This window comes from Natrix helvetica (genome assembly GCF_964273705.1).
Source record: "Natrix helvetica genome assembly, chromosome: 4".
Lineage (NCBI taxonomy): Eukaryota > Metazoa > Chordata > Lepidosauria > Squamata > Natricidae > Natrix > Natrix helvetica.
The window spans coordinates 133,102,894-133,130,036 of record NC_138550.1 but is presented as its reverse complement, the minus strand read 5'-3'; the positions used below and the strand labels follow the sequence as shown (position 1 = coordinate 133,130,036).

Here is a 27,143-nt window from a genome sequence, read left to right as displayed (position 1 = left end):
ATGCTAAAGAAATTTTTGAATTACTAAGAGAAATAATACAGAAGATAAAGCACTTAATTAAGCAGCAGTTATTTTTCCATAAAATTAAATAATGTGTGTAAAAGGGACATTTATTTCTTTGGCATGAAGCAATCAGAATCAATATAATGCAATCCAATGTTTGATCTAGAACAAAAGACAGCAAGAAAATGACCTGTAATTAACTAAATGTAATGGAAAATACATTAGATCTATAAAATGAATGTATGGAAACCCTAATTTAAACCTGTTAATCATTGCCCAAATCACCATTTCACATTAAAAGAAATACAGGACACCACTTTCTTCTATTTTTTTTCTTTGAAAGCAATGCCTACAAAGAAAGCAATTTCTCGTTTTTCTATATGGAAATGGTCCGGTTCAGATATAAAAATCTAAGTCAATACCCAGGTTCTAGACATTTTGGCCTTTTAACACTGCTTCATTCTTAGTATCAAACACCTAGAAATCAACTTCTTCAAAAAGGGTCCAAATGTTTTGAGAAATTGATATTTTTTTCTAACCCTAGTTTATTATATCTTCTCAATCTGCATGCATTGAAAAAGTAGGATTAACCAAGAATCTCTTCAGCTAATTATAGTCACCCAAAAGCAACAATGTGAAAATGAAGTTTATGGGCAAAACCCATTCCCATTTCTAACCATTATCCAATTTTAAAGTGAACAATACTAAAAATCACCTGGGAGCCAACGCTTCTCCAAGAGCACTGGACAAGCCTCTATGGAAATCTTCATTCACTGGTGACACAGAAGTAATTCCAGGAGAAGGAGTATAGAAAGCTGGTCTTGGTCTTTCAGGTGGTATTTTTTCCTCAGGTATATGTAATCCCAACTCTTTTAGTCTGTTGGGCTATGAAAGAAAGTTGATTTGTTTATTGTTTAGTTTCTCAAGTGACTCAAATTGTTTCAGGTTTAGGAACACTCAGGTTGGAGGGAATATTGGACACTAACCATGATGTTTTATTCTACTTGCAGCCACAAGATAATTTCATCATACTAATCAGAGGGAAAATATTATGTATAACTTTCAATACAAGATTCTATGTTACATGACTCCTCCTCCTTGGTGGGCAGCTTCAGACAAATAAAATTACATAATTAAATACAACCTGTGTAGTATATTAGCTTGTGTAAAAAAAACTAAAAAACTAAGCAGTAGAACATTGTTGGCAAATATTGTGAAGTCAGATAATCTGACTAGAACGTGATTAAAATACCTCCATCAGAACAAACCAAAAGGAGCTTTCATAATAAGTACTCAATATTGCATTTTATTTTTAGTGGAAGAAAGCATCTCACAATATGCAAAACCTAATGTGACACCTAGACGTAAAAGATGCCTTTACCACGTCTGCTTAGCCAATCAAAATAAACTTGCACAATACAGAATTATTCCCCATTTGCCAACATCTTCTATTCATCCTTTCAATTAAAAATATAGGAACATGGCAAAAAAGAAAAATGGGGTTTCCTTTTCTCCTGAAAACACAAGGGTATCACAATAATGAGCACAAGCCCATTATCTGTGCTCAGTCTGGAGGACCTAGGCTTCCAATGCACAATATCAGCTTGCAAAATACTTGTTTTGAAAAGCGTTTGGCATTTATAAGGAACAGAGCACAACAAAAAAGGATTGGAAGCTAGGCTTTAAAAATACATTTCAAAAGAGGAATTATGTACAAAGAAAGAAAGATTAGGCTGTATATAATAATGCATATACAATATACAGTATATATACAATAATGTTAGTACACAACTACAGAACTAGATCACATACAAATTGTTACACTCAAGTTGTTATACATTTATAAGGTTGTGTAGTTGGTTTCAATACTATAAGAGCATTTGTTTAATGGAGTGTTTTAAAAGTTATTTTGGTTAGAATTGAAGAACGTTTTGAAAAGCAGCCTTTGTTTCCCATTTCGCCAATTCAGAATACAATCTTATGTAACGTATTATCTGGAGTGAGTTCTACTGAATTTAGTCACATTTATTTTTGAGTTAGACACGTATACTGTAAGTTCAAAAGTTGGACTTAGAATTTAGGAGATAGAATGGAATAGCTCAAAAGACAAACATAAATACTGTATTTTTCGGAGTATAAAACACACTTTTTTTCCTCAAAAAAAAGAGACTGAAAATCTGGGTGCGTCTTATACATCAAATGCAGCATATTTTGTCTCACGAAGCCCCACCCCCTTCACCAAAATAGCCATGCATAGCCTTATGGAGGCTTTCAGAGAGCTCCTGGGGTCTGGGGAGGGCAGAAATGAGCAAAAAATGGGCCGTTTTTTGTCCCCTCCAGCCCCCAGCAGCCCTCTATAAGCCTCCATAAGGCTATGCATGCAATTTGTTTTACAAAAACCAGGCCCGTTTTCACTAAAAATGGGCCGTTTTCTGCTGTTCCCCCCACTGAGCAGTCTGCAAGCCCCCCCCCCCCCCAAGGCTATTCATGCCTTTTATTTTGCGAAAAACAGGCCGTCTTTGGAGGCTTGCAGAGTGCAAAACCCTTTTTTCCCCTTTTGGAAATCTCTTTAACTGATGAGAATTACATTGATCTGATGAATGAACAAGAAGAAAACTAATCTGAGAGGCTGCCAAGAGATCTACAGCAACATTAAAGGAGCTGCAGGAATTTCTGGCAAGTATTGATTGTGACCACATGTGACAACAATCTTCTGTATACTTCATATATGTCTGGGCTGAGGGTTAGGGTGGCAAGAACAAAGCGTTTTCTTACAAAGAAAAACATCCAACTCCGACTACATTTACAAACCTACATCAAGTAAAAAAGCATGTGTTATGCTCTAATGAAACAAAGGTTGTACCTTTTGGCCATAATTCCAAAAAGTACATCATATCCTCAATGTAGCACGGTGGTACAGCATTGTGCTTTGGAGCTAGAAAAGAACTGAATAATTAACTCACGTTTTTCTCAGGGTCTACAACTCCCGATGCAGCAACAGAGAGTTCAAGCTCCCTTTCACTATTAAAATAAAGAGGGAGAAACCCATTTTCACTGAGGATTAAGACACATGTTAGCTTGAGATATTTTATTTATCTAAGATAATTCAGCATTATAATCCAGATCTTCCAGATTCAAACTGAACAATCATTGGGAAAGCTATAGCTTCATCTGCTCAAGCCATTGTAATCAGTGCTCTGATACGACAAAGGCCAATAGATCTTCCTAATGATCCATAGAGAGCAATAGATCTATCCTATAAACTAAATTCCTCAATCATAAATCCATAGCTGGCCAATACTTCTGTTAGAACGAATAAAAAGGAATTTAAAACATCAACGTTTTCCAAAAGACAGATCTCAAAGGAAGGAAAGACTCAAGAATCTCCAAACCTAAATTTCTAAATTTCCTAAATTTCAAAGATTAAAATACAATTCAGACAGAAAAAGAAGTTATAAAATTATCATGTATGTATATAATATATATGTAATAATGATCACATTACTCTATTTGAATTCACACTATTTGAAGTGATCTATCTATGATTAATTGGTTCTAGCACAATAGAAATAGGCAATTGAAATGTTTAAATATAAAATTTTATGTGTTTATTAATGAAGTACTGTGTAACAGTAAAAGAGGGTAAACCCCTCTACAAAATGCACGTCTTAACTTGTATATTCTGTTGTAATTTTACATTAACCTCTTTTTTCTGAGCTTTCCTTGAGCAGAAAGCTTCCTTTCTTCCATTTTCCACACAAAATTATTAGCATCTAAATACCCAGTGGCAACTGTGCATGCACTTGCCCCAAATGCACCACATTAGCCTGGCACTAACTGAATTCTGGATTGCCCTTAAGATGCTTTGGTATCAATTTATAATTTGCACCAAATCCGATATTGCACTACTCAAACGAATTGCAATCTATCTGTAAAAATCAAAGTGTTATTACTAATCAATAATGAAATAATTTTTAACCATCATTCTTCCATTACCGTCTCTTATTTCTTTGCTGCTCAGCCATTTGCTCTATTAATTCTTGCCTGTATTGTTCTTTTCTTTTCTGAACATCGTCTCTGTCTTGACTTCCTAAAAAAGGAAATAAACACAGAAGCAAATATCCTTCATCCAAAACTATGCCATATTTATTCCAACTGCATAATTCCATTAACATTGTAACCATAGTAAGAAACATCTTTACATCCAAAAACTGAATTACAGCTTATTCACTAGGTATCAAATGAGATAAATTGGTTCTGAACTTCCCATTGGAATTAATAATTAATTTTCATATGACTGAAAAATCAGTAATAACAATTTTCAGAGACACAATAGTACAGCAATAATATCTTACTTAATTAGGAGTCGTATTTGCAGATGATCTCTAAAGTCAAACAAGGAAAAAAACAGGAAATCCAATCCCCTGTATCTCAGCCTGCAGGATTTTTTTTTTCAAATTTCAAATGCATCAACCAATAAAAGTAGTGCAGAATAATGCAATATTTGATCAGCTTTATCTAAAGTACCTCATACTATTTTTGGGGAGAATGACAAAGAAGAAGAAACAAGATTATATATTGCAATGTTTTTAAACTATCTAATATCATAAATTATTCCATCAGAATAGTGGTTTACTTGAATATAGTTGAAGAAAGAATGTTGGAAAATGTTGGAAGCGTGAGGAAATAAAAGTGAGAAAATTACTGTTTGAATAGGACAAGTTAGAATGAGGAAAACAATGAGCTGGATAGTGAAATACAAAAAAAAATTGGGCTGGTGAAACCTGAAAATATTTCAGAAATAAGCAACAATTTGCCAGAAATCTGCTACATAGGAAGGAAGAATCTATGTGGATGGTGCTCCCAACACAGACAGCTGCTTGAGAAAGAGTTGCTATTGACATTGACATCAGAGATGAGATGCAGAAAACAGCAGCTGGACTTGTGTTTTTGAAATATGTGTAGTCTTCATTTAAGGTCCAGCAAGTATTCTAACTATGCTAAACAAGGGAAATGAGTTCTCATAATTGTAGCCATCACAAAGTCCCTCAGTCAGAAAATTCAGGCTCTTACAACCAGCTTGTAATGACGACATTGTAGTGTCCCAAAGTCGTATGATCACCATTTATGACCTTCACTGCCAGCTTCCTTATTGATTTTGCTTCTCAGAAGCAAAGGCAGAAGATCACAAATGGCGATCAGGACACTGATTGTGTGGGATTTGCCTAACAATGCCAACTGGGACTGCCAGAACTACCATTATAATCGGCATGGTCACATTCAATTTACTGAACTTATATAGCACTCCATCTTACTTGCAGGTAAGTACAGTTCGCTTCTCCTAAGTCAGTTGTCCCACCCTGAGTCCAAGGGATTGAACTGGTCTCTAGCTGCTGTTGAAAAATGCCAGGTCTATGTGCAGTAATACTCTGTCTGCTCATAAAGTATTGATAAAGATGTGGACCTCGTGTGTGTATAATTGAGACATGGCTGCACAATGATAAAGATGGGCTTATCAAAAATCTGGTAAACTGAGTTTTAGATACAGCTATTGTGATGCCAGGATCAGAAAAAAAAAGTTTTGCAATAACTAGACTGGGGAATATGTGCATGAAATTGGACAGTTCTGACAAGCTGAGGCTGCAGCTGGGATACCAACTATCTATCTCCTTGACAATGGCCTCCACGATCTTCTGGATCTCAGCTGCTGGCTAGAATTCCTAAGGAGGTTGCCCCAGCGGGCCTTTTCTCAGTCATCAATCCTAATTAGGTCCTTGGTTTAATTAGAAGCTAAGGATGATGAAACAACTGAACAATAATTACATGTAGTATCAAAATTTAACATATTTTAGTATCCCAGTTTTTCAAACATACCAAGTATTAGTCCTGTGGCATATGGAACTCTATCAACAGCATGCTCAATAGGAGAATATCCTTGACTTCTGAAATGAAAGATACAAAATTGGCCACTGAGTCATTTTTTAAAAATATAGAAAGTTTAAGCCAACTTAGAAAAGGATTTAATGGTAAATCCTAAAGTATCCAAAATATTTAAAGGTATAAATGACAATGTTGCAAAAGTGACAAAACAGATGTTGATAAAAATTGTGCTAGTCCCAGGGGCACACAGATCATCCAATCATTCTTCAACAGGAAATGAATTGTAATACAGCTAGTTCTCAAATATTATGGAATAATATTCTAAATACAAAACGAGGTAGCTGAACTACAGTGGTATAGGAAAATTGCTAGCCTTAAGGTAATTATCTAGTATAGGGAGGGCTAGCATGGGACAGCTGAACTCAGGGACAAAGATGCTTACCATCATTCCCCTCAAAGTACACTAATAAGGAAAGTAAATTTACCTTTGGGCATGAAAGACCCGCAATGGTTTTTTGTCATAGTCACTTTCATAGCGAAACCTGGGATCCATTTCATCATTTATTTCAGGATCATGATCCTCATACTTGTGATGTCTTTGGGAATAGTTATCCGGTTTGCCATCCAGCTTTCCTTGCTTTCGACTGGAAATGTTCAGTTTTTCATCAAGTGTTTTATTCAGTAATGAATCCCCAGAACCAGGTTCAATATCTTGTTTATTTTGTTGGTCTAACAATAATCTTATATTTGATAATCCATCATAGGTATCTGTAGATGTATAAGCATCTTTCTTGCTGGCGTCTTCATCTTTTTGAAAAGACACTTTTGGAGCATATAATTCTGATTGGATTCTGCTAACAGCAAAATTTTGCTTATGGATATCTGTGTCATGCTGTTAATACAAGATAAATATTTAAAGACTAAATACAACAAAATCATATTTGTTTCAATTTTAAGTCACATTTTAATTTTAATTATCCATTTTCACAAACACTCAAAAAGCAAGAGGAAATGCAATGGCATCTTAAATAATCACAATGAAATGTTTTCAATATAAGACATGCAATCAAGATACAAGTGGAAGGAGTCTTATGTTTGGTAATGTCATAATTTTAAAATATTCTGTCAACAAAGATCAGATTAGCCCCCTGTATTTGTTTGGGCATCAACTTAAACTTTTTATATTTTTCTAGCCATTTAATCTTTTATAAATTTAATCTGGTACCTGGTTTAAATGGCTTTATATTTCAGATTTCTGCTACCCACTCACTTTTATGGAGGATATTGTATAATTTTGAGACAGTTGACATGTCATTTTATTTGTATATCAATTTATATGAGGTGATGGGTAGTCTAGACATTTTTAAACTAAATACAAAGAAAGGATATGCCAAAAATATAATCATTACTTTTCCCTCTCATTCACATATTTACAAATGGCAAGCAAAAGTAAAAAAGTGGTTAAAAAGAGTGGATTTATATGATGTCATATAAACTTTATGATAAAAATCTATTGGCTAACACTAGCCAATATTATATTGCCTCAACCTATGTTAGTCCACCATTGTCTCATAAGTACACAGAAGTCTATATTTATAAGCTAATGGATTTATATAACGGAATAGAAAAAAGATTATTGTCAATCCCCAATTAAACTTTCTTCCAGCTTAATCATTGGTATCATTCCATTGTTTCCAGTATGATTGAAAAAAAAATCTATCTTTTACCTCTATTTGTTTCTTCCCTACTTTTCTTAACCTTTCATTCCATTCTTCCTTTTCTCTGAGATACTGATTGTATTCCTTGTTTCTTTCAAGTCTTAACCTGTCCTAGAACAAATATCAGAAATTGCACAGAAGCAGCAAAAGGTTTTAAACCATAGGGACATGATTTTTCTATATATGAAGCAAGATTGCAAAAAAGCTCAGATTTCAATTTGATACGGATGATCTGTTAGCATATAGAAACACAGAGACTCTACATGTAACTAAAATCAAGGTTCTGAGGTTTATTTAGAATTTCATATTCCAGGGGATCACTATAATGCAAAATGCATTTTGCCAACATCAAAGTTTCACCCAAACAAGGAAATCATAATTTGATATTCATTTTTGAAAATACAAGAGCGGCTATTTTTTTTAGCATTAACATTATAAAATCAGAAGGTAGTACTCTGAACATTTCCCCTGAAACTTGTCTGTTTGATCATTGATACATACCAGCAGGAATACAGTACTGTAATTAGCTATCCAAACACATGGGGAAATTATTTTGAAATCAGAAGTTGGTAGACTAGCTTTTAAAAAAATGGAACCAAAAGAATGTGAACTTAAATTTTACTTTACATCACTAATTGCAACAAATTAGTTTTGGCTGTTAAAGTTTTTATTTTCTAATTTGCAAGTTAAAATACATCAAAATATATATTTGCAAATCACAACAGTTCTGCAAATTGTTTAAATTCCCAAGAACTTACCTTAGCTGATCTTCTCTCGCAAATAGGAAGAGAAAGTCCCTGAGTATATGGGTCAACTTCACCAGATGTTAAATACCTTTTCTATAAAAAAATGAAATAAATATATATTTAAATCAAATAATCTTTATATGTTGTAGAAATAATTTAAAGCTAATATAAACTGCTAATCAATTTGTATATTCTGTATTGATTATATTTGGGTAATACAGAATTATCAATTTTGCTGTGAAATCAAATGCAGGACAGAGCATCAGTACAGTTAAGATGATATGAACAGAAAACTATGAATAACATGTGAAAATCAATTTTTTAATGCTGGGACAGCTACAAAACAAAGACAAGCACAAAGACTGATTTTTCACCCAAGACTTTTTAATACCACATTCAAATAAAGTGAGATATTAATTTGAAGAGTAGCATAATTCAAGAATCATACCTTTTTTTTTGCCAGTGACATACCCTAAAAGTTTGGAAAACAGATTTCATCTTAAAGAATACTCTGTCAACAATAGTTCTGGATATTTTTTCCTTCTTTAGACAAACAAGTGCAAATTGAAAACAATTTAAAGAAGCTGATTCTTAAAAAGTGCAGTAAATAATATCTAATATATCAATTTACACTATTACATTTAACTACTTCTAAAAACATTTCCAATGTTTTGGAAAATTGTCACTGGAAATTTTTCTATACATATTGGGGTTATTATCTTTGCTACTGTATCATCACACAAACTCAAGAACATACTGAAAATTCAGCACAAAAGGATTTAAAACATCTGAAAGTAGTTTTTTTTTAAACTAGTTGTTAACCAAGTTTGCTCTTCCTGCCATTCCCTTATGAACTATCATATGTATATTAATGATATTAGATATGATATAAAACATAATCTTTTCTGCTAATTCATCTTTTGATGCTAAGGTTAATTATATACTAAAGTTATTTTTCCATTTCTCTAATCCAAGCTCATGTCTCACTTTTTTGTACTGAATATATAAATATTCTTCTGGGGGGTTTTCCAACTGCCTCTGTTTTTCAGGCATTATCTTCTCTTGTTTCCTTCTATTTCCAGCTGCTGCTTCAATATTTTTATACTCCATTTATCTATAAGTAAAATCTCTCTAACATATTTAATCTAGATAGATGCATCACTTAACTCAGTCTGTTTTCATTTGTCTGAATAACGCGAATTGGACCGCAGTTCCTTAAATATTGCCAAATAAAACATCACAGCAATGTTAACTAAACATAAGTGAAAATTTGAGGTAGAGGTTCCTGCAAATTCTTGTCTCAGTAAATAAAATATTTAAAAGTTAGGTTCAGGTTTCATACACACCAAAAATATACCCAAACATAACCACTACCAGAAATGTTTTATAAAGTCTTACATATAATCCTCAATTTATGATTGGTTGCTTAACAGCCATTTGCAGTCATGCTAGCCATGGTGCTTTAAGGCCCATAAAGCACATCCAGACATCATACAATGTTACACTACCCTCACATGCCTGCATTTTGCCAAGTGACCTGTGATCATGTGATCACCATTTCCAATCTTCTTTGCAGGTTCTTTGGAAGCTCGTAGGGGAGGTTGAGGTCCATTCCCCCAGAAGTTTCCTCTAGTCCTGGGATGGCGAACCTGTGGCACGCAGAGCCATTTGTCAGGGCACGCAAGGCACTGCCGTCAGCTTCCCAGCACGCATGTGTGCGCTGGCCACCTGAGTTCAATCTTTTTTAAAGCCATTTTTTGCCCTCCCCAGGCTCCAGAGGCTTTATAGGAGCCTGGGGAGGGCGAAAAGAGCCCTCCCCCGGAGGCCCTCCGGAGGCTTCATGAGCTTTCCTGAAGCCTCCTGAGTGCAAAAAACTGTCCCTATGGGAAAACCGGAAATTTGGGAAAGGACTTCCGGTTTGCTCGGAGGGTTGTTTTGAGCACTCTGAAGGCTTCAGGGAAGCCTCCTGAAGGTCCCCGAAGCCTTCGGAGAGCTCAAAACGACCCTCCGAGCAAACCAGAAGTGACTTCCGGTTTGCTCGGTGGGTTGTTTTGACTGCTCGGGAGGCTTCAGGGAAGCCTCTTGAAGGTCCCTGAAGCCTCCTGAGGGCCTCCAGGGGACCGGGAGAGGCTGTTTTCGCCTTCCCCAGGCGCCTATAAAGCCTCTGGATCCTGGGGAGGGCGAAAAAAGCATGCAAAAAATGGAGGGAGCGCTTGTAGTGCGTGCATGCGCACTGGGGGAGTCACACATTGCATTATGGGTGTGGCACGCCCGCACACGACCCCCCTGCGCTCCCCCCACTTATGGCACGCGAGCCAAAAAAGGTTCACCATTGCTGCTCTAGTCTCTCTGTTGGAAAGGGAAAGCATCCTACACTTGAAGGAATGGACTTCAATCTGGCAAAAATGCTAAGCCAGCATTCTGAAAGGCTCTGCAACATTCTGAAAGACTCGGCATTTCAGTCCACCTCTTTCACTAGTATTCTTCTGCTTTCTGGAGGAGAAAATGCTAAAGGCTCCTTGTCTCAGCATTTCTCTGAAGGAGAAAACGATCAAATTTCAGAACGTGGAGATGAGAAAGGTAGTTTTGGCTGTGGTCCCCTCCCCATACACATTGTTCATTTTTCTAATGTGATCCATCTCTTTTAACAATTCCCATTGTCTTAGTTAACAGAAACCCAAGTTTAGGGGTTACAGTATAATATACCATAAACTAATATAAAATATAGCCTTAGAGTACACATTAGCCTAAAATGTGATTGACTAGTTTTTGATTAAACTAAGTATTCACCTGTTCAAAATAGAATTTCTCCCTTTGATCTTCCAATCAAACTCCTTTCAAAGCAGCTTCCAAAATCAATTTCCAATAATTTATTGTCACAGATATTTTATATGGCACCTACCTAATATCCTGATGCTACATAGCAACAAATTCTAGAAATTAATGTGTTCAGTTCTTAGGAAACTTAGTTTTAATGTATTTTTGCTTCACAAACCAGCACTTAAGTTTTAATGATAGTTCCTTACTTGTGAAAGGTATTGCCTGTAGTCCTGTCGAAGTTCCTCCTTTAGTTTGTGTTTTTTATGTTCATAATCCTCCCCCAGAGGCAAGCTTAAGCCATAGTCTACAAAATACAAGACATTTCTTATCAATGGTCTGTGCAAAAAATATTCCAGGGTAGCAAACTTGAGAATTTATTCAAATAAAGGTAATTTAATATTTCTATTACCCTATAAAGGAAACTGAATTGAAAAAGCTCCACTTTTAAAAATTATGATCAGGGATTTAAAATGCACTCTTACTACAGTGTGTTCTTAAGGATATAAACATAGCCTGGTTACAATTTTTAAAACAGGAAAGAAGATCAATAAAAACTTCTTGAGCAATGCAGTACTGTATATAACCATCATATAGGCATACTTCATTGAGAAGATATATCCAACATGTGTATTTTCTGCAGTGTGTTCAGAAACCTTTTTAATCATTGTAGATATAAAGAATCTTCGGTCAACTAATTTTTTGGACTACAAAATTGAAATAGGATATAACGACTGGAAGCAATAAAGTTCCAATGCAATACAACTCCAAGAGTCGCAGGTTTCTTCACCTTATTCCTGCAGTGCCCTTGCATACATTCTACAGAGTGGCTTGCAATTCAGCAGCAAAGCACGCACCTTGTAGAAAGTTCCATACTCAATCCGTGCCAGAATTTGATGTGAAATATCTGTGCCAAATATCCTGCTGAACTGCTACTGGGTCCCCTTCAGTGGCCCAGTCGAGACGCCAGTGGCGAGTCTTGAGAAACCTTTTTGGGAGGAGTTTGACTTGGTTGTCATCGAGGATTTGGACAGATTGCGTGGACGACTGCGACCTACCACATGTTTGCTGGACCCGTGTCCCTCCTGGCTTGTACTGGCTTCCTGGGAGGTTACACGCGACTGGCTCCTGGGCCTAGTGAACGCTTCGTTGGGTGAGGGGTCTCTCCCGGCTGCCTTGAAAGAGGCGGTGGTGAGACCCTTGCTCAAGAAGCCTTCCCTGGACCCTACGGAGCTGGCCAATTATCGTCCTGTCTCCAACCTTCCCTTTTTGGCGAAGGTTGTAGAGAGTGTGGTGGCTTCTCAGTTTCCACGACATCTGGAGGAGAATGATTATCTAGACCCGCGCCAGTCCGGCTTTCGCCCTGGGCACAGCACAGAGACAGCCTTGGTCGCGTTGGTAGATGATCTCTGGAGGGCCAGAGATAGGGGTTGTTCCTCTATCCTGGTCCTATTAGACCTCTCGGCGGCTTTTGATACCATCGACCATGGTATCCTGTTGCACCGACTGGAGGGGTTGGGGGTCCGGGGCACCGTTTTGCGGTGGTTCGGCTCCTACCTCTCCGGCCGGACGCAACATGTGTTGGCAGGGGAGCAGAGGTCGACCCTAAGCCCCCTTACTTATGGGGTGCCACAGGGGTCGGTCCTCTCGCCACTCCTGTTCAACACATACATGAAGCCGCTGGGTGAGATAATCCGTGGTTTCGGGGGGGATATCATCTGTACGCTGATGATACTCAGCTGTACATCTCCACCCCGAACCACCCCAACGAGGCCGTCGAAGTGATGTCCCGGTGTGTGAAAGCCGTACGGGTCTGGATGGATGACAACCGACTCAGGCTCAACCCTTCCAAGACGGAGTGGCTGTGGGTTCCGGCTCCCCGGTTCAACCAGATAATTCCATCTCTGGCCATTGGGGGCATTCAACTCGCCCCCGTGGAGCGGGCGCGCAATTTGGGCGTCCTCCTGGATGCCAGGCTGTCCATGGATGAACATGTGACAGCCGTGGCCAGGGGGGCGTTCCACCAGGTTCGCCTGGTGCGCCAATTGCGCCCCCTATTGGACCGGGACGCCTTACGCACAGTCACCCATGCGCTGGTGACGTCTCGCCTGGACTACTGTAACGCTCTCTACATGGGGCTTCCCTTGAAATGCACTCGGAGACTGCAGTTGGTCCAGAATGCGGCCGCGCGGGTGATTATGGGGAGTACTAAGTACTCCCATGTGACACCTCTCCTGCGCGAGCTGCACTGGCTTCCTGTGGTCTATCGAGTGCGTTTCAAGGTCTTGATTACGATCTTTAAAGCGCTCCATGGCTCAGGACCTAGTTACCTGCGGGATCGTATTCTGCCCCGTACATCCCTACGACCCATCCGCTCGCACAGAGAGGGACTTCTCCAGGTGCCGTCCACCAGACAGTGCCATGGGGCGGCGCCTAGGAGCAGAGCCTTCTCTGTGGCGGGCCCAGCCCTGTGGAATATCCCCCCGGATATTAGGACCACAACTGACCTCCGCTCCTTCCGTGTCAAGCTCAAGACCCACCTTTTCCAAATAGCTGGCCTGGCTCAACCATAACTTCGTAACGCTCCTGATTGGTTTTTTAATTTAGTAATTTTTAAGGGGATTTTAAATTGTGTTTTTAATTGTCTTTCACTTATAAGTCAACTCTCCTCCATGCACATATGTATATGTCTCTGTTCTTTTTGTATATATGTTTGTCTTATGTGTATTTTTATCCGTTTTGATTGTACGCCTCCCCGAGTCCTTCGGGAGAGGGTTGCGGCTAATCAAATAAAATTATTCTTATTCTTACTGTAGCAAAGAGAGTTGAACCATGCTGGTAGTATGGGTCAGGTAATTATCACTGAAACTAAATGTCTATGGAGATTCTTAGTCATCCAAGTGTGGTTGTCCCCAAAGTGCTTTTTTCCAAAAGGCAACAGTACTTCGTTTTTTTTCCTTAAAGATTTTTTGCTTCTCATCCAAGAAGCTTCTTCAGCTCAAGCTCAAGCTGAAAAAGCTTCTTGGATGAGAAGCAAAACAACTTCAAGGAAAAAACAAAGACCAGTTGCCTTTTAGAAAAAAGCATTTTTGGGACATCACTGAAACTAGTAACCAATTTGCATTTGTTATAAGCGGCTGGGGTGAAGAAAATAATTAATACCTAGTGCGTCTCGCTCTTTTTTTTCTCTTAAATTTTGTCCGATTCTTGGACACTGCTTAGATCCAGTCCCTGCAGTTTTCTTGGCAAGAGTTTTCACAAGTGGTTTGCTACTGCTTCCTTCCTAAGGCTAAGATAAACTGGCCCAGGGTCATTCTGTTGGCTTAGGGCCTAATGCAGAACTAGAACTCATGGTCTCCTAATTTCTAACCTGATGAATTAACCACTATACGAAACTGACTCTGTTAATTTATTTATTTATTTACAATCACAGACCAAAACACAAGTACTACAAAGAGACATAAGAGAATTGATCATAGCATCATAGCAATCAGTCACCAGAAGGTTAACTAAGGAAAGTTACAGCGTTCTCCTCTAATGGTTACAGCTCTTAAGAAAAATTTGGAAACCTGAGAGGTGATGTATGAGGAGCCATCTCCAAGGCAATATACAAACAAATTACAGCCATTAGGTCTAGAAGGGACGATTTCAAGAAGAGACAGTAACTTGGATCTGTCAGCGTTATACATGGGACAAAATAGAAGGATGTGCTCCACAGTTTCAATCTCAGTTCTGTCACAAGGGCATAGCCGCTCGTTAATCGGGAGCCTCTTAAAACGACCATCCAAAAGTGCTGAGGGCAAGACATTAAAGCGAGCTAGGGAAAAAGCTGTTCTATACTTAGGAATGGTTAAAGTATAAAAATAGAAAGCCATCCTCAATCCATAATTATTAAGTTGGTTAAAAGTCAGGGGGGAGCGGAGTTCCGGTTCCGGCGGCAGCGGCAATGGGCAGCTCTTTGCCCGCTCCGGCTCTCCGGTGGGCTTCCCCACTCCTTGGGGGGCACAGGACACCCCGCAGAGGGGTCCTGCCGGAGGGGCGGCATCGCGGGGAGCTCCTGCAGCGGCGGCGGCCGGCGGGAGGTCTCTCGCGCGCCCAAGGCACTGGGGAGCTAGATCGGAGGGCGCTTCGCGTTTTTGCGCTTCGCGCCTCGCTAAAGCCGTTTGGAGAATGAAGCAATAGAAGGAAGCAGCTGCGGTGCGGTGAGGTTGCTTCTCTCTTCATGCCCTATTTTGCACGAGAATTAGTCAGCTTTCCTTAAAATAACTTTTGGAGTATTCTGGAGGCGCGGCTGGAGGGAGGGGGGTTTCCCCCCCCCTTGGACAAGCGGCGAGGAACAATTTTGCTCTCAGCCCCAGGGAAGGAGGAGGGGGGAGAGCCAACGAATGAAGCCTCACCCAGGTTGAGATGATTTTCTTTTTAATTTAATTTCACTTTCTACTGTGATTTGAGGACTTTTGGAACTTTTTTAAAACTTTGTTATGCCTCTGTGCCCAAAACTGGCAGGGCAAGATGGCACACTTCCGTTGTCTTTATGAATTGTGAAACCTGACTCCACCTTTAAAATTCAGGCTTCCGGTCTTTGTCTCCGTGTCTCCCAGAGGAAATCTCTTGTGGATTGGTATTTTTTGAACTTTCTAGGGGAAACCTTTCATCTATTGCCAGACTTATTAGAGACATTCTCTTCTGCCTGGTTCTTCTGCTCCCGGACCTCACCTGGCTACCCTTCTTTTCTAACTGTTTATCTTATATATGGACTGAACTTCTAATGTTATAAAGGATGGCATCTAAAAGACCACCTCCTGGGAAACCTGGCTTTGCCACGTCTGCTCCAACATCTGCAACATCCAGTCCAGCCACACAGTCAAAGATAACAGAACTGATGCAACCTAAGACTACAGAGATCGACTTTCAACAAATGCTTCAACAAATTTTACAGGGCCAGGAGGAAATCAAGAAACAGCTAAGGGAAATGAAAGATGAAATTAAAGAAAATCAAGCCCAAATTTATAAGAACTCACAAAGACTGGATCTTGTGGAAGGGGGGGTGGAGGAGGTGAGGGGTGGGGTGGAAGCTGTGCAGAAAGGGAACAAAGATCTTGACATCCAACAGATGAAATTAGAATTTGAGAGAATGTCCTATTATCTTAGATTTCAAAATGTTATAGAAGAAGATGGGGAAAATATAAGGGACATCATGACAAACATTCTGGCTGACTACACACACAAAGAAAAACAACAAATGGGGTGGGATATAGACCTGGTTTATAGAGTGAACTCAGCTTATGCTAGAACACACAATGTACCCAGGGAGGTTCATATTAAATTTCTTAGAAAAAGCACAAGAGATGAAATTCTGGGTGTACAAAGGGGGCAAGCATTGACATATCATGATATGGAGATAACCATTCTGAAGCAGATCCCTAAGAAGATTAGAGAAAAAAGAAAAAATTATTCGCAATTAGCGAATAAATTATACCAGAAAGGGGTGTGGTTTAGATGGTTGATGCCTGAAGGTATGCTGATATTCTGGGAGGAGACAAGAATTAGAATTAATTCACCCATAGAGGCGCAGGCCTTTATGGAAAAAAATAAAACACTCCTAGAGAAACCACCAGACACCACAACGGACACGCAGGACACGGGAGGGGCCAGAGCTCTGCCAGTGGAGGGAGATGGGGCAATAGCAAGAAGACTCAGATCACAAAAATAAACAAGAAAATCATATTATTATAAATTGACCGAAAGTGAAAATGGAATTATATTTGGATTTTATACTGTAATGTTTAACTTGATTGAATTTAATAATAGAACTAATATGCTGATTGTAATCAATTATATACTAATGCATTATATATAAATGTATACTATGGGTATGGAGGGAGGGGGGGCCTCTCACATTTTGCAACTGCCAAAATTTGTATACCTGTCCATTTACCCTTTTCCCTATAAATCTTGAAAAACCAATAAAATTTTATTATAAAAAAAAAAAAGTCAGGGGGGAGCAAGTTTTGTTGGCTCTGGCTGGTAGATATTGTAAGTCAATGTCCACAAGCCGTTGGACTATCCTAAATTGGGCGTCCTTGAGGTCGTACTTTCCCAAGGCATCCTCCGTGAAACCTAGCAGATGAAGTTTCTTCAGCAGCTCTTTCTCCCAGCGAGAAATATGGGAGTCCGCAAACGCCAGGGAGAGGTAGCTGCCAAGAACTGCCAGAAAAAGCACCCGAAACCACCATTTAAAGGTATTAATCCAGGCCATACATTCCACCGATCGAATGCCCAGTTCCAGGTACATCGGGGCAAAACCAACACAAGAGGGAAGACCCAGAAGTTTTCTAAGAAAAGCCGCCGGGGTTCTTTCAATGCAATCCTTGAAGCCCCGTATCCATATGGGAATATCGTAAAGAGTTTGGGCCAATGTTTTGGCATTATAAATACATAGGGCAGAAGGAATGAACTGGCCACCCTGGGTATAAAAGAATCTTAAAATCTGCTGATGACTACAGGAGGCCGAGTTCAGCACCTGGGTTCGTTGTCTGGTCCAGGCACCGGTGTTCTGAAATTGAATACCTAAATACTTAAAATGTAAAACCTGTTTGACAGCATTGCCACTGATATCCCAGTTATACAATTTCCGGGCTCTAGTAAACACTAATACTTTCGATTTATCATAATTAATAACCAAATGGTTTTCAACACAATAAGACCCAAATGCAGAAAGTAATCTTTTCAGTCCTGGCCTTGTCAATGAAAGGAGAACCGCATCATCAGCATAAAGAAGAAGGGATCTTTGTAGTTGTCAGCTTCGGGGCGTGGGACTCAATATGTCCAATGTAGCCGGCCAGGTCAGATAAAAATATATTAAACAGAAGAGGAGCCAGAACACATCCCTGCCTTACTCCATTCTTAATCGGGATGTTTAGATATTCAAAATACCAATTTCCCCTATTTTGTTTAGATTTTCTTCTCCAAATGGAATCAGAAAAATAAAAATAAACCTCACAGTATGATTCTGAGCAGCATACAGAAAAACAATTAAACATTAAAAACTTTTAAACATAAATAGAAATAAACACTGTGTATGTTTACATAATTAAATAGATTATACTCCTTTAGCTCCATTAAACTTAGTGGATCTGTCTTGCATATAATTATGAGTTTGATTAGACTTTATAATGTCAATGATATTTTTAAGAAGCAAATAAACTTTTCTGATATAAAAACGTAGGAGAGGAATAAGATGCTTATCAGATTAATATGATAGGAAAATATAGAGTTTACATTTAAACTTTAGGCATGTTGGGCATGAGCTATCGCTTATTTTTAAAAAATATACAAGTGAGACTATTTATTTGGGAGGTTGCTTGAACCTCAAAATGAACCTCATAGTATACCATGATAATTATATAACAGCAGCTTATGAGCATGGGCCCTCTATGACATCATGGAAATATTTTTAACAAGGATAACTGTAAGAGATCTCTACAGCTTACTGGAAAGCTGATAGCTAAATACACTTTTCTATGCTGGTTCTTTTCAATGGCAGTTGGATTTCATAAATTCCATGATCAATTGCTTGGTAATACTCTATATATAAATATCTTCCTAAATATTAATGGCCTCTTTTGTACTATTATCAATAGATTGCAACTAGGGAAAATATCTTAATGAGCAATATTACATGTATTAGTTAATTTAACCTGACAGCTACAGTCCTGTTTTGGTAAATAAAATATTCTAAATTTTATATGCTAAATAGCTTTATAAGAGGTTTACAGTATGCAGATACAACAGTAGCTATTACTACGCAAAATGGGAACTTTCATTGATATGTAGTTTTTAAATACTAAAGCTACCAGAGAAAATAATCACTAAATTATCCTTATTTATGAAATTTCCAAATTCATCAAGCTCGTAACAGCTAGTATGTTAGACTACAGCTAGTTTGTCTGAACAAGGTGATTTTACCTCCTAAAATCAACACATTTACAAATCAAAATCCAAATATGGAACACATACTCTTTTTGGTGCTGTCATGGTGTTTTCCCAGGAGGCCTCTGAGGGTAAACTACACTTAATTGTTATTTTAGGTCACTTCTAGTGATGTCATTTTTACCACTGCCAGGGTACTGACACCACCAAATACTTTTAACCATGCACATGTTCAGCAATGGTAAATTGCAAAAGTAAGTGTGTATTTGTGATCTTTTGGTATATAAAAGAGAACAATTCATAAATGTATTCTTCCTGATTCTTTAAATTATGAAAGTTTTTTAAGGAGTATAAGTAAATGAGAATTATTCTGATCTTAATTAAACACCAAACAGAAGTTTTATCATAAATACTGTATGAAAGGATGGACATTCCATATGAACTTTGTTTCAGTATGCTAAAATGTAAGAATGTACACATTTTCTGGCAAAGAGAAAGGGTTGGATGAAGAGAAATGGCAGTGCAAAAAAGTAGTATTAGAAGAAAAATTAACAGGCTCTTTTCCTAACTAGTAAGTTATTAAGCAATCCATCCTCTTCCATTTAATTTTTTGTCACTGTTATATTAATTATATAAATAAAATTATATTAATTACATAAATAACATTATATTAATTATATAAATAAAATATAATTAATATAATGGAATATAATATAATCAATATTCCTCTCACTTGTAACAATTGAGGATTATTAAATTGGAAAAGGCAGGGTAGATAAAAGGGAAAGAACTCTGAGACAACTTGTTACTTGATTTTAATCCATGTGCAAAAACATCATATGCGATTATTTTGACCTGGCAGAAAATTTTATGCCTTTTCAGTAGCCTACTTTCCTAGATTTGTATTCATTAAACAAACTTTGGAGAAATATTAGTTATCTAGAACTTTTAATTTCTGAAATACGTATAGATTTTTGCTTTAACATTCTGCCAGATAGCCAGGCATTTTATCATTTTATCAGATGAAATTGAGAGAAAGAGTAATTTGTAAATAGCCATACTTAATGAATCCAAGAATGTCAATATGAATTGAAAATTCCACAATCCATGCCATTGAATACTGACATTGACATAATTGTTTGCTACATGGTGCATGTATATACGTTATGAGTCTTAAGTACCAACTACAGGCAGTCCTTCAATTACAACAGTTCATTTAGTGGTTGTTCAAAATAACAACGGCACTGAAAAATGGCACACTATTTTTCACGCTTTATAACCATTGCAGAATCCTCATGGTCATATGATCAAAATTCAAAATTCAAACACTTGGTCAATTATGGTCATAAGTTGAGGACTATCTGTATTAGATCTTTTTTTAAACCTAGCTTTAGACAAACAGCAGCTACACCTTTCCTTCTAAAGAACTCAAAGAAAATGTATGTAGGGTCTATGTACCTAAAGTGCATTACTGATTTGTCAGAAAACACAATATAAAATTCATTACTAAGCATACTGTACACTGAAATCAGCCTGCATTTTGAGTAGTCATTGTTGTTAATTTAAGATTAACATACAACTATGGTAGCACTTCTTTTTACAAAAGAGCTTAGATATTTTTTCCTCAGCTACTTTCTTGGTATAAATATCTATCCCAATTTCAAAATTACATTCTTTCTGAAAGATGAACAAATTCAAAATTTAAAGCCACAGTTTACTTTAATATTAATTTAACATTAATTCTAAAAAATGTATTTTCCATGTTTACTTTGTAATTAATTTCGTACAGGTTTCCAAAATAATTCCTGTAATAATCTGAAATGTCATTCACCAAAAAAAATATTAATCACGAATGGCAGCTAAATGAAATAGCAGAATAAATTAAATTTAAACAGAGGAAAGGCACATGTGAGGGGAACTGCCGTTGCTAAGTAACAACTAACCCTCTGTGATAATATCTATCACTAAGCCCAGGTTGAAAAAGAACCTGGAACATATATAGACAAAAATTGAAGTACCCAAAAGAATATGGTAAAACGAAGTAGTTATACACATACAGAAATGGCCCCCAAAGTAGCAAATAAACCTGGAAAATTGAACTGCTTGAATTAATTCAAACAAAGATGCTTAACTGGCACACCTGCACTTCTAAATCATCACTTTAATAGGACTTGACCAGCTCTCATAATATTAAAGCCACAGTCCATACATCACAGTATATCCTAGGGTTATTTTTTATTTATCTTATATTTGTTTTACAAAATTCATATTCTGCTTAAACCCAGAAATTCTGAATAAAATGTAGATTTCTAGGTGTCCCTATAGGACAGGCAGGAACATGTTAGTAAGTCATGTTAATACCTTCCTGATAAAACAAAGAAATACTTTATAGGGCCCTCTAGGTAATAATAAGCATGCTAATTTATAAACAGAAGTCCAGGGCAGTGACCCCCAAAAGAGCAGGTTTTCTCTGGTAACAGTCTAGTTAATACGTTCAGAATTAAATGCAGCCTCTGAATCATTTTTAAAGCAATGCCATGTGCAGTTTTGTTGCATGATGATCAAGTCTGAGTTACCATTGCCAAGCCTCCCTTGCTATAGTTTCCATTGCTATTCCAGCTGGAGCCGTAAGTCATGACATAGATCTGCTCTTTTGGCGGACTGTATCTTCATCTCAGAGCAGCCACTGAAACCGATATTTCTGTCAAGATGTTTACAACACTTCTATCTTGCTACAGCCTAATCTGAACATTCAATCCATTAAACCTCTGACCTGAAGTGGCAATATGTGGCTAAACATCATCAGTATACTAAGGATATTTCACTCCAAAGAATAAATGACCAGCAGTTGCAGACAGGCATTAATTAACATGAGAGGGATAAACAAGTCCTGCAGTCTCATATTGAACCAACTGCTCTTCCTACAATGACTACAGACTGAAACAACCTGCTTGATAAGATTGGAACAGGGTGCGTAGTGGCCTTTAAACCAAGTGACATTACATCTTCCCTCAAAAAAAAAAAGCATTAACCATCTTGTACTGCAAGGCTATCCATTAAGCACGAAGTATGACAGGCCATTCTGGCTTATCACATCATATTTAAAAACTTAGCTTAAAATATTTTGAACCTATGATAACATAACAAAGATACTAGGAGTAATTCAACCTTTAGATCAATGTAATCATTTCTCACTGACTGCAACACAATAACTATTAGAAAAAAATAATACCATGCAAAGCAATATGTTGACTATTCGGTGGGATGTTTTCTTTAGCCATGGAGATTAATAATTCACTAGCCTTTGAAAGTTTCTCTGCACTTTTATTCTGAAAAAGAAAAAATGATAAGGTACAACTAACAAATGCATGCAAAAGGTATAAAAAATGCTAGTGGAGTAAGAAAAAGCATAAAAACCACAGAACTAGATTTCTGGTGATTCTGCATTCCGTCCCCCACCCCACTTTTCAAAGTTTTGGCTTGAAAGCTAGAGCTAATGGAGAAGTGGCGAAAACAAGTTCAGTCATTCTCATATTTTTGAAAGGAGATTGATCTAATAGAGCAAGATAGTCCTGTTTTCTTGATATATCAAGGTTCTCCCCCACCCAAAGTACATTAACAATGTAAACTTTTGAACTCATTTTGAATCACAAGAAGATGTAGTCAGCTAACTGTATAGAAAAGAGGAATATGTATATTATATATTGTTCCTTCCCTCTGTTTAGTTTGTAGGTATAATGGTCTAATATGGATTAAATAGCAAACCACAATTTATATGATCATTTGGACAGAAAGATTGCTAAAAGCTTTTAACCTGAACCACAGAAGCAGAATTAAAGGAACAGGATTGTGTTTATTTGTTTTACAATAAAATCTTACCTGCATCTCCATGTATGGGGGATCATTTTCAAGTTTTGCCTTGTCCTGTAACAACCTGGCTTTGTGGTCTTCAAGAAACTTGTCTAGGTTCTCAGCCATCATTATTTACTTCTGGAAATGATAATCTAACTGAATATAGTACCTAATGGATAAATAAAAGAAACATTATTTTATTAGTTGTCTAAATTTGCTTAATCAATATACAGACTGTTTGGAGTTTTTTTAATCCCATAGTAATTTGAAAGAAACCCCTTAAACCCCTCTTTAACCCTCTTGGACAGAGAGGATTGCTGGTTTGAAAGAGGGATTAAAGAGGCCATTTTTGTCAGAATTGAACAGCCCTCTCTCAACAGAAGGGGAGGGATACAATATCATCTATCTCCAATCGACAACACAGTCCTTTCAAAAGTTCCAAGAAGGCTCCACACCAATTTGCACCACTTAGGTGACCCTGATGACACAGATAAACATCTAGGCCATCTTAATGACCGGCTAAAAGAATACAAATGATCAGCTGGACTTCAGTATGGCTTTTGATAAGGTAGACCATAACCTACTACTAGATAAAGTAGAAGAATGTGGGTTAGACAGCATCACCACCAGATGGATTCGTAACTGGCTGACCAACCGCACTCAATGTGTAGTCCTCAATGGAGCTGCATCTACATGGAGGGAAGTATGCAGTGGAGTACCCCAAGGCTCTGTTTTAGGCCCAGTACTCTTCAACATCTTCATCAATGATTTGGATGAGGGAATAAATGGGGAACTCATCAAATTTGCAGATGACACCAAGCTGGCAGGAATAGCCAACACTCCAGAAGACAGGCTTAAGATACAGAAGGATCTTGACAAACTTGAACATTGGGCACTATCTAATAAAATGAAATTCAATGGTGAAAAGAGTAAGGTTCTACATTTAGGCAACAAAAACGGAATGCACAGGTACAGTATAGGTGGTACCGTGCTCAATAGTAGTAACTGTGAGAGGGATCTTGGAGTTATAGTGGACAACCATTTAAATATGAGCCAGCAGTGTGCAGCAGCTGCCAAAAAAGCCAACACAGTTCTAGGCTGCATCAACAGAGGGATAGAATCAAGATCACGTGAAGTGTTAATACTACTTTATAATGCCTTGGTAAGGCCACACTTGGAATACGACATTCAGTTCTGGTCGCCACAATGTAAAAAAGATGTGGAGACTCTAGAAAGAGTGCAGAGAAGAACAACAAAGATGATTAGGGGACTGGAGACTAAAACATATGAAGAACGGTTGCAGGAACTGGGTATGTCTAGCTTAAAAGAAAGAAGGACTAGGGGAGACATGATAGCAGTGTTCCAATATCTCAGGGGTTGCCACAAAGAAGAGGGAGTCAGACTATTCTCCAAGGCACCTGAGGGTAGAACAAGAAGCAACGGGTAGAAACTAATCAAGGAGAGAAGCAACTTAGAACTGAGGAGAAACTTCCTGACAGTTAGAACAATTAATCAGTGGAACAGCTTGCCTCCAGAAGTTGTGAATGCCCCAACACTGGAAGTCTTTAAGAAGATGTTGGATAGCTATCTGTCTGAAACGGTATAGGGTTTCCTGCCTAGGCAGGGAGTTGGACTAGAAGACCTCCAAGGTCCCTTCCAACTCTACTATTGTATTATTGTATTAGCTGTCTGCAAGGAGTATAAATCCTTCCATTTCCCTACATCTAGTCAAAGCTGAAGAAGCTTCTTGGATGAGAAGTGAAATGTCTTCAAAGAAAAACCACGAAGTCCAGTTGCCTCTTGAAAAAAAGTACCTTTGGTGCTACCAAGGCTGGGGTTCTAAAATTGTGGGTTGCAATCTCCAGAGGTCACAAGTAATTTAGAAGAATTGCAATTGAAAAAAATGCTGATCAAGTTTGTGCAAACAAAGTGGGAGTGCTTTAAAACTTGTTCATGCTGTCTGGACACACCTACTGTGGGTTTGTTCATATAAAATATGGAGCAAAGCCTAAAGCAAATTTTAAGAGATGGCTAGGCTTAGAGAGGTCTAACTTCAGTCAGAGCTCTCTGCCAATCACAATAGTTTTATTTTTTAGTTTTATTCATAAAACAAAGATGTATTATTTTAGAAGATCACACTACTGCAGACTTAGAGATAACCCCTATGTTTACAGAAGACATCTAATCAAAATATGAAGTAAAATTAGTTTATTATGATGCATTCTTGACAAACTCGTAAGGATTTCTAATATTTCACTGTTTTTAGTAAGTTTGTAGATTAACGGGTGGTCTCATCTAGAGTCTTTCAAGCAATGGATTGCTGAATGGTATGTAGCTTCCTAAAGGTAATATTTTCCTTTCTCTAGTAATGTACTTTCATATTTTATCGGTTTCCAGAATTTTCCAAAGATAATGAACAGAGGTTTGCTTCATCAACAAGTTCCCTCACTTCACAAACCATCTTCATGTGTTATTTTTCTTCTTTAAACCGATGGCTCAAACATCACATAAAGTGGCCTATCCAACTTCTCTAAGTACAAAAGTACAAATATTCCTTCAAAATGTTTTGATGAATTCACAGGACCATGAGATGAAAGGGACAAAGACCAGCAAACAATATTTCCAATTGCAGCTGCCATATTTATGAGACCATTTCTCTTTCAAGGCTGGGTTAAACAACTCACTGTTAGCCTTCGGGAAATGAAGAATGAATTACCGCAAAAGAGAACATTTGGAGAATGAATCACTATTATGTTTGCATTTTTCCCCCTTTGCGTTAACTTGTATTTTTACACCGGATTGGTTTCATTCTGGTGGCATCTTATGGTTAAATCTTTTAGAGTTTCCTGATGTAAATCGCTAGCATAGGATTCCACAGCAGCAAAGAGCCACATACACAAAGATAACCTGAAGCTACGGATATCCGAAATATCTTCTAAATCCGGAGAAAGCCACCCAGAACAAAGTCAGCCGCTCGCAGCTGAGAGAGAAGCGCGAACAAGCAGCTTGAAGTTTCCGCGAGCCCTGCCGCTTTAAGGAGCCGGGAGGCGTTGTTAGGCAACCGAAGTACAACAAAACCTGCGGCCTCCAAGGAGCTTTGGCGAAAGCCGACCACGTACAGCGTTTCCATAAGCACCCGACTATCTGAGGCGAACATCTGGATTTAAAAGGACAACTCTACGCCCAACCTCGCCCACCCCGACCCTTCCGCCAGCTTTCTCCAAGCCCCTGCAAGATACGCAAGGGAGGTCCATTCACCCCGGCCCCTGTGCTTGTCGGTTCGGGTCTATTTTTAACCCTTCCCCCTCGGGGGGGGAGGGGGCGGCAGGGGGGGGAGAAGAAACGGTCTTTCTCGGCGCGCGCTTGTACCGGACTAAGTCCTACTCAGCATGAGCCTCCTTTGGGCTGCAGCCACCAGTCCTTCGGAACTGTCCTTGCCTGAAGTTCACCTCGTCTGCCGCTCGCTCCGGAAAGGCCCAGGCGCCGGCGGGTGGTCCAGTAGCGGCTCCCGCCGATTTTTCTCTGTCTCAACCGAAGCTTTTCACAGCGCTCCGCCTTCTCGGGGGAGGAACCGAAAAAGCGGGGAAGTGGGGGCGGAGAATAGGCTGCGTACTAACGGGCGCTCTCTACTGCCTGGAGTCAAAAACGCATGCGGATTTGTGAGACAACCTGTTGGTCCTGTGCTGCGTTGTGGAGATGATAGGTCTTTTCGGCAGCCTTTAATCCGTTTGCAGCTGTCAGACGCTCTGTGCAAGCTCAGAAACCCCCTTGCCCACAGGCACAGCTGAAGTTCCAACACTTTTTTTTTTGTATCATCGAATCGGTATTGATTTCTGGCGGCTGCCAGGATGAGTCCCTGCAGTTTTCTTGGCCAAACTTCAGAAATGGTTTATCATTGCCTGCTTTTAGAACTGAAAGAGACCACTATAATAAATCGTCTCTTTTTAGGCTAGATCAAAGTGAAAGGGGGGGAAAAAACCACACTTTTTAAAGAGTCTAGTGTCAATTCATTAGCTTTTTGAGAAGAGGAGCAGCCGACGTTCGGTCTAGGGTCTGACATCTCAAAAATTAGCTGCAACGCTAATGTGCCATGTGAGAGTGAACTTGCACGGATGCACTGTAGATTCTGATCAGGAGGCTGAGATCTTTTAAAGTTGTAACCAGCTGATATGAAGAAATATGTTGATTTCATTCA

At 38.4% G+C, this 27,143-nt stretch overlaps 1 protein-coding gene across 3 annotated transcripts in view; it reads right to left on the bottom strand.

Moving 5' to 3' along the window:
* The window catches only part of CSPP1 (centrosome and spindle pole associated protein 1), a 56,043-nt gene extending 29,503 nt beyond the window's left edge, over positions 1–26,540 (bottom strand). Inside the window, exons 1-11 of one of the 3 annotated variants that reach the window (XM_081951728.1) lie at positions 26,387–26,540; positions 22,976–23,117; positions 22,329–22,425; positions 11,374–11,471; positions 8,360–8,440; positions 7,611–7,712; positions 6,369–6,775; positions 5,878–5,945; positions 4,000–4,093; positions 2,967–3,024; positions 719–888 (exon numbers count right to left, since the gene is read on the bottom strand). In XM_081951728.1, the coding sequence (XP_081807854.1) occupies positions 719–888; positions 2,967–3,024; positions 4,000–4,093; positions 5,878–5,945; positions 6,369–6,775; positions 7,611–7,712; positions 8,360–8,440; positions 11,374–11,471; positions 22,329–22,425; positions 22,976–23,077 (1,277 nt within the window). In that variant the 5' untranslated portion in view covers positions 23,078–23,117; positions 26,387–26,540. The remainder of the gene's footprint in view (positions 1–718; positions 889–2,966; positions 3,025–3,999; positions 4,094–5,877; positions 5,946–6,368; positions 6,776–7,610; positions 7,713–8,359; positions 8,441–11,373; positions 11,472–22,328; positions 22,426–22,975; positions 23,118–26,386) is intronic. The other 2 variants (XM_081951729.1, XM_081951730.1) reach the window with 2 other exon arrangements.
* Between the last annotated feature and the right edge of the window lie 603 nt (positions 26,541–27,143).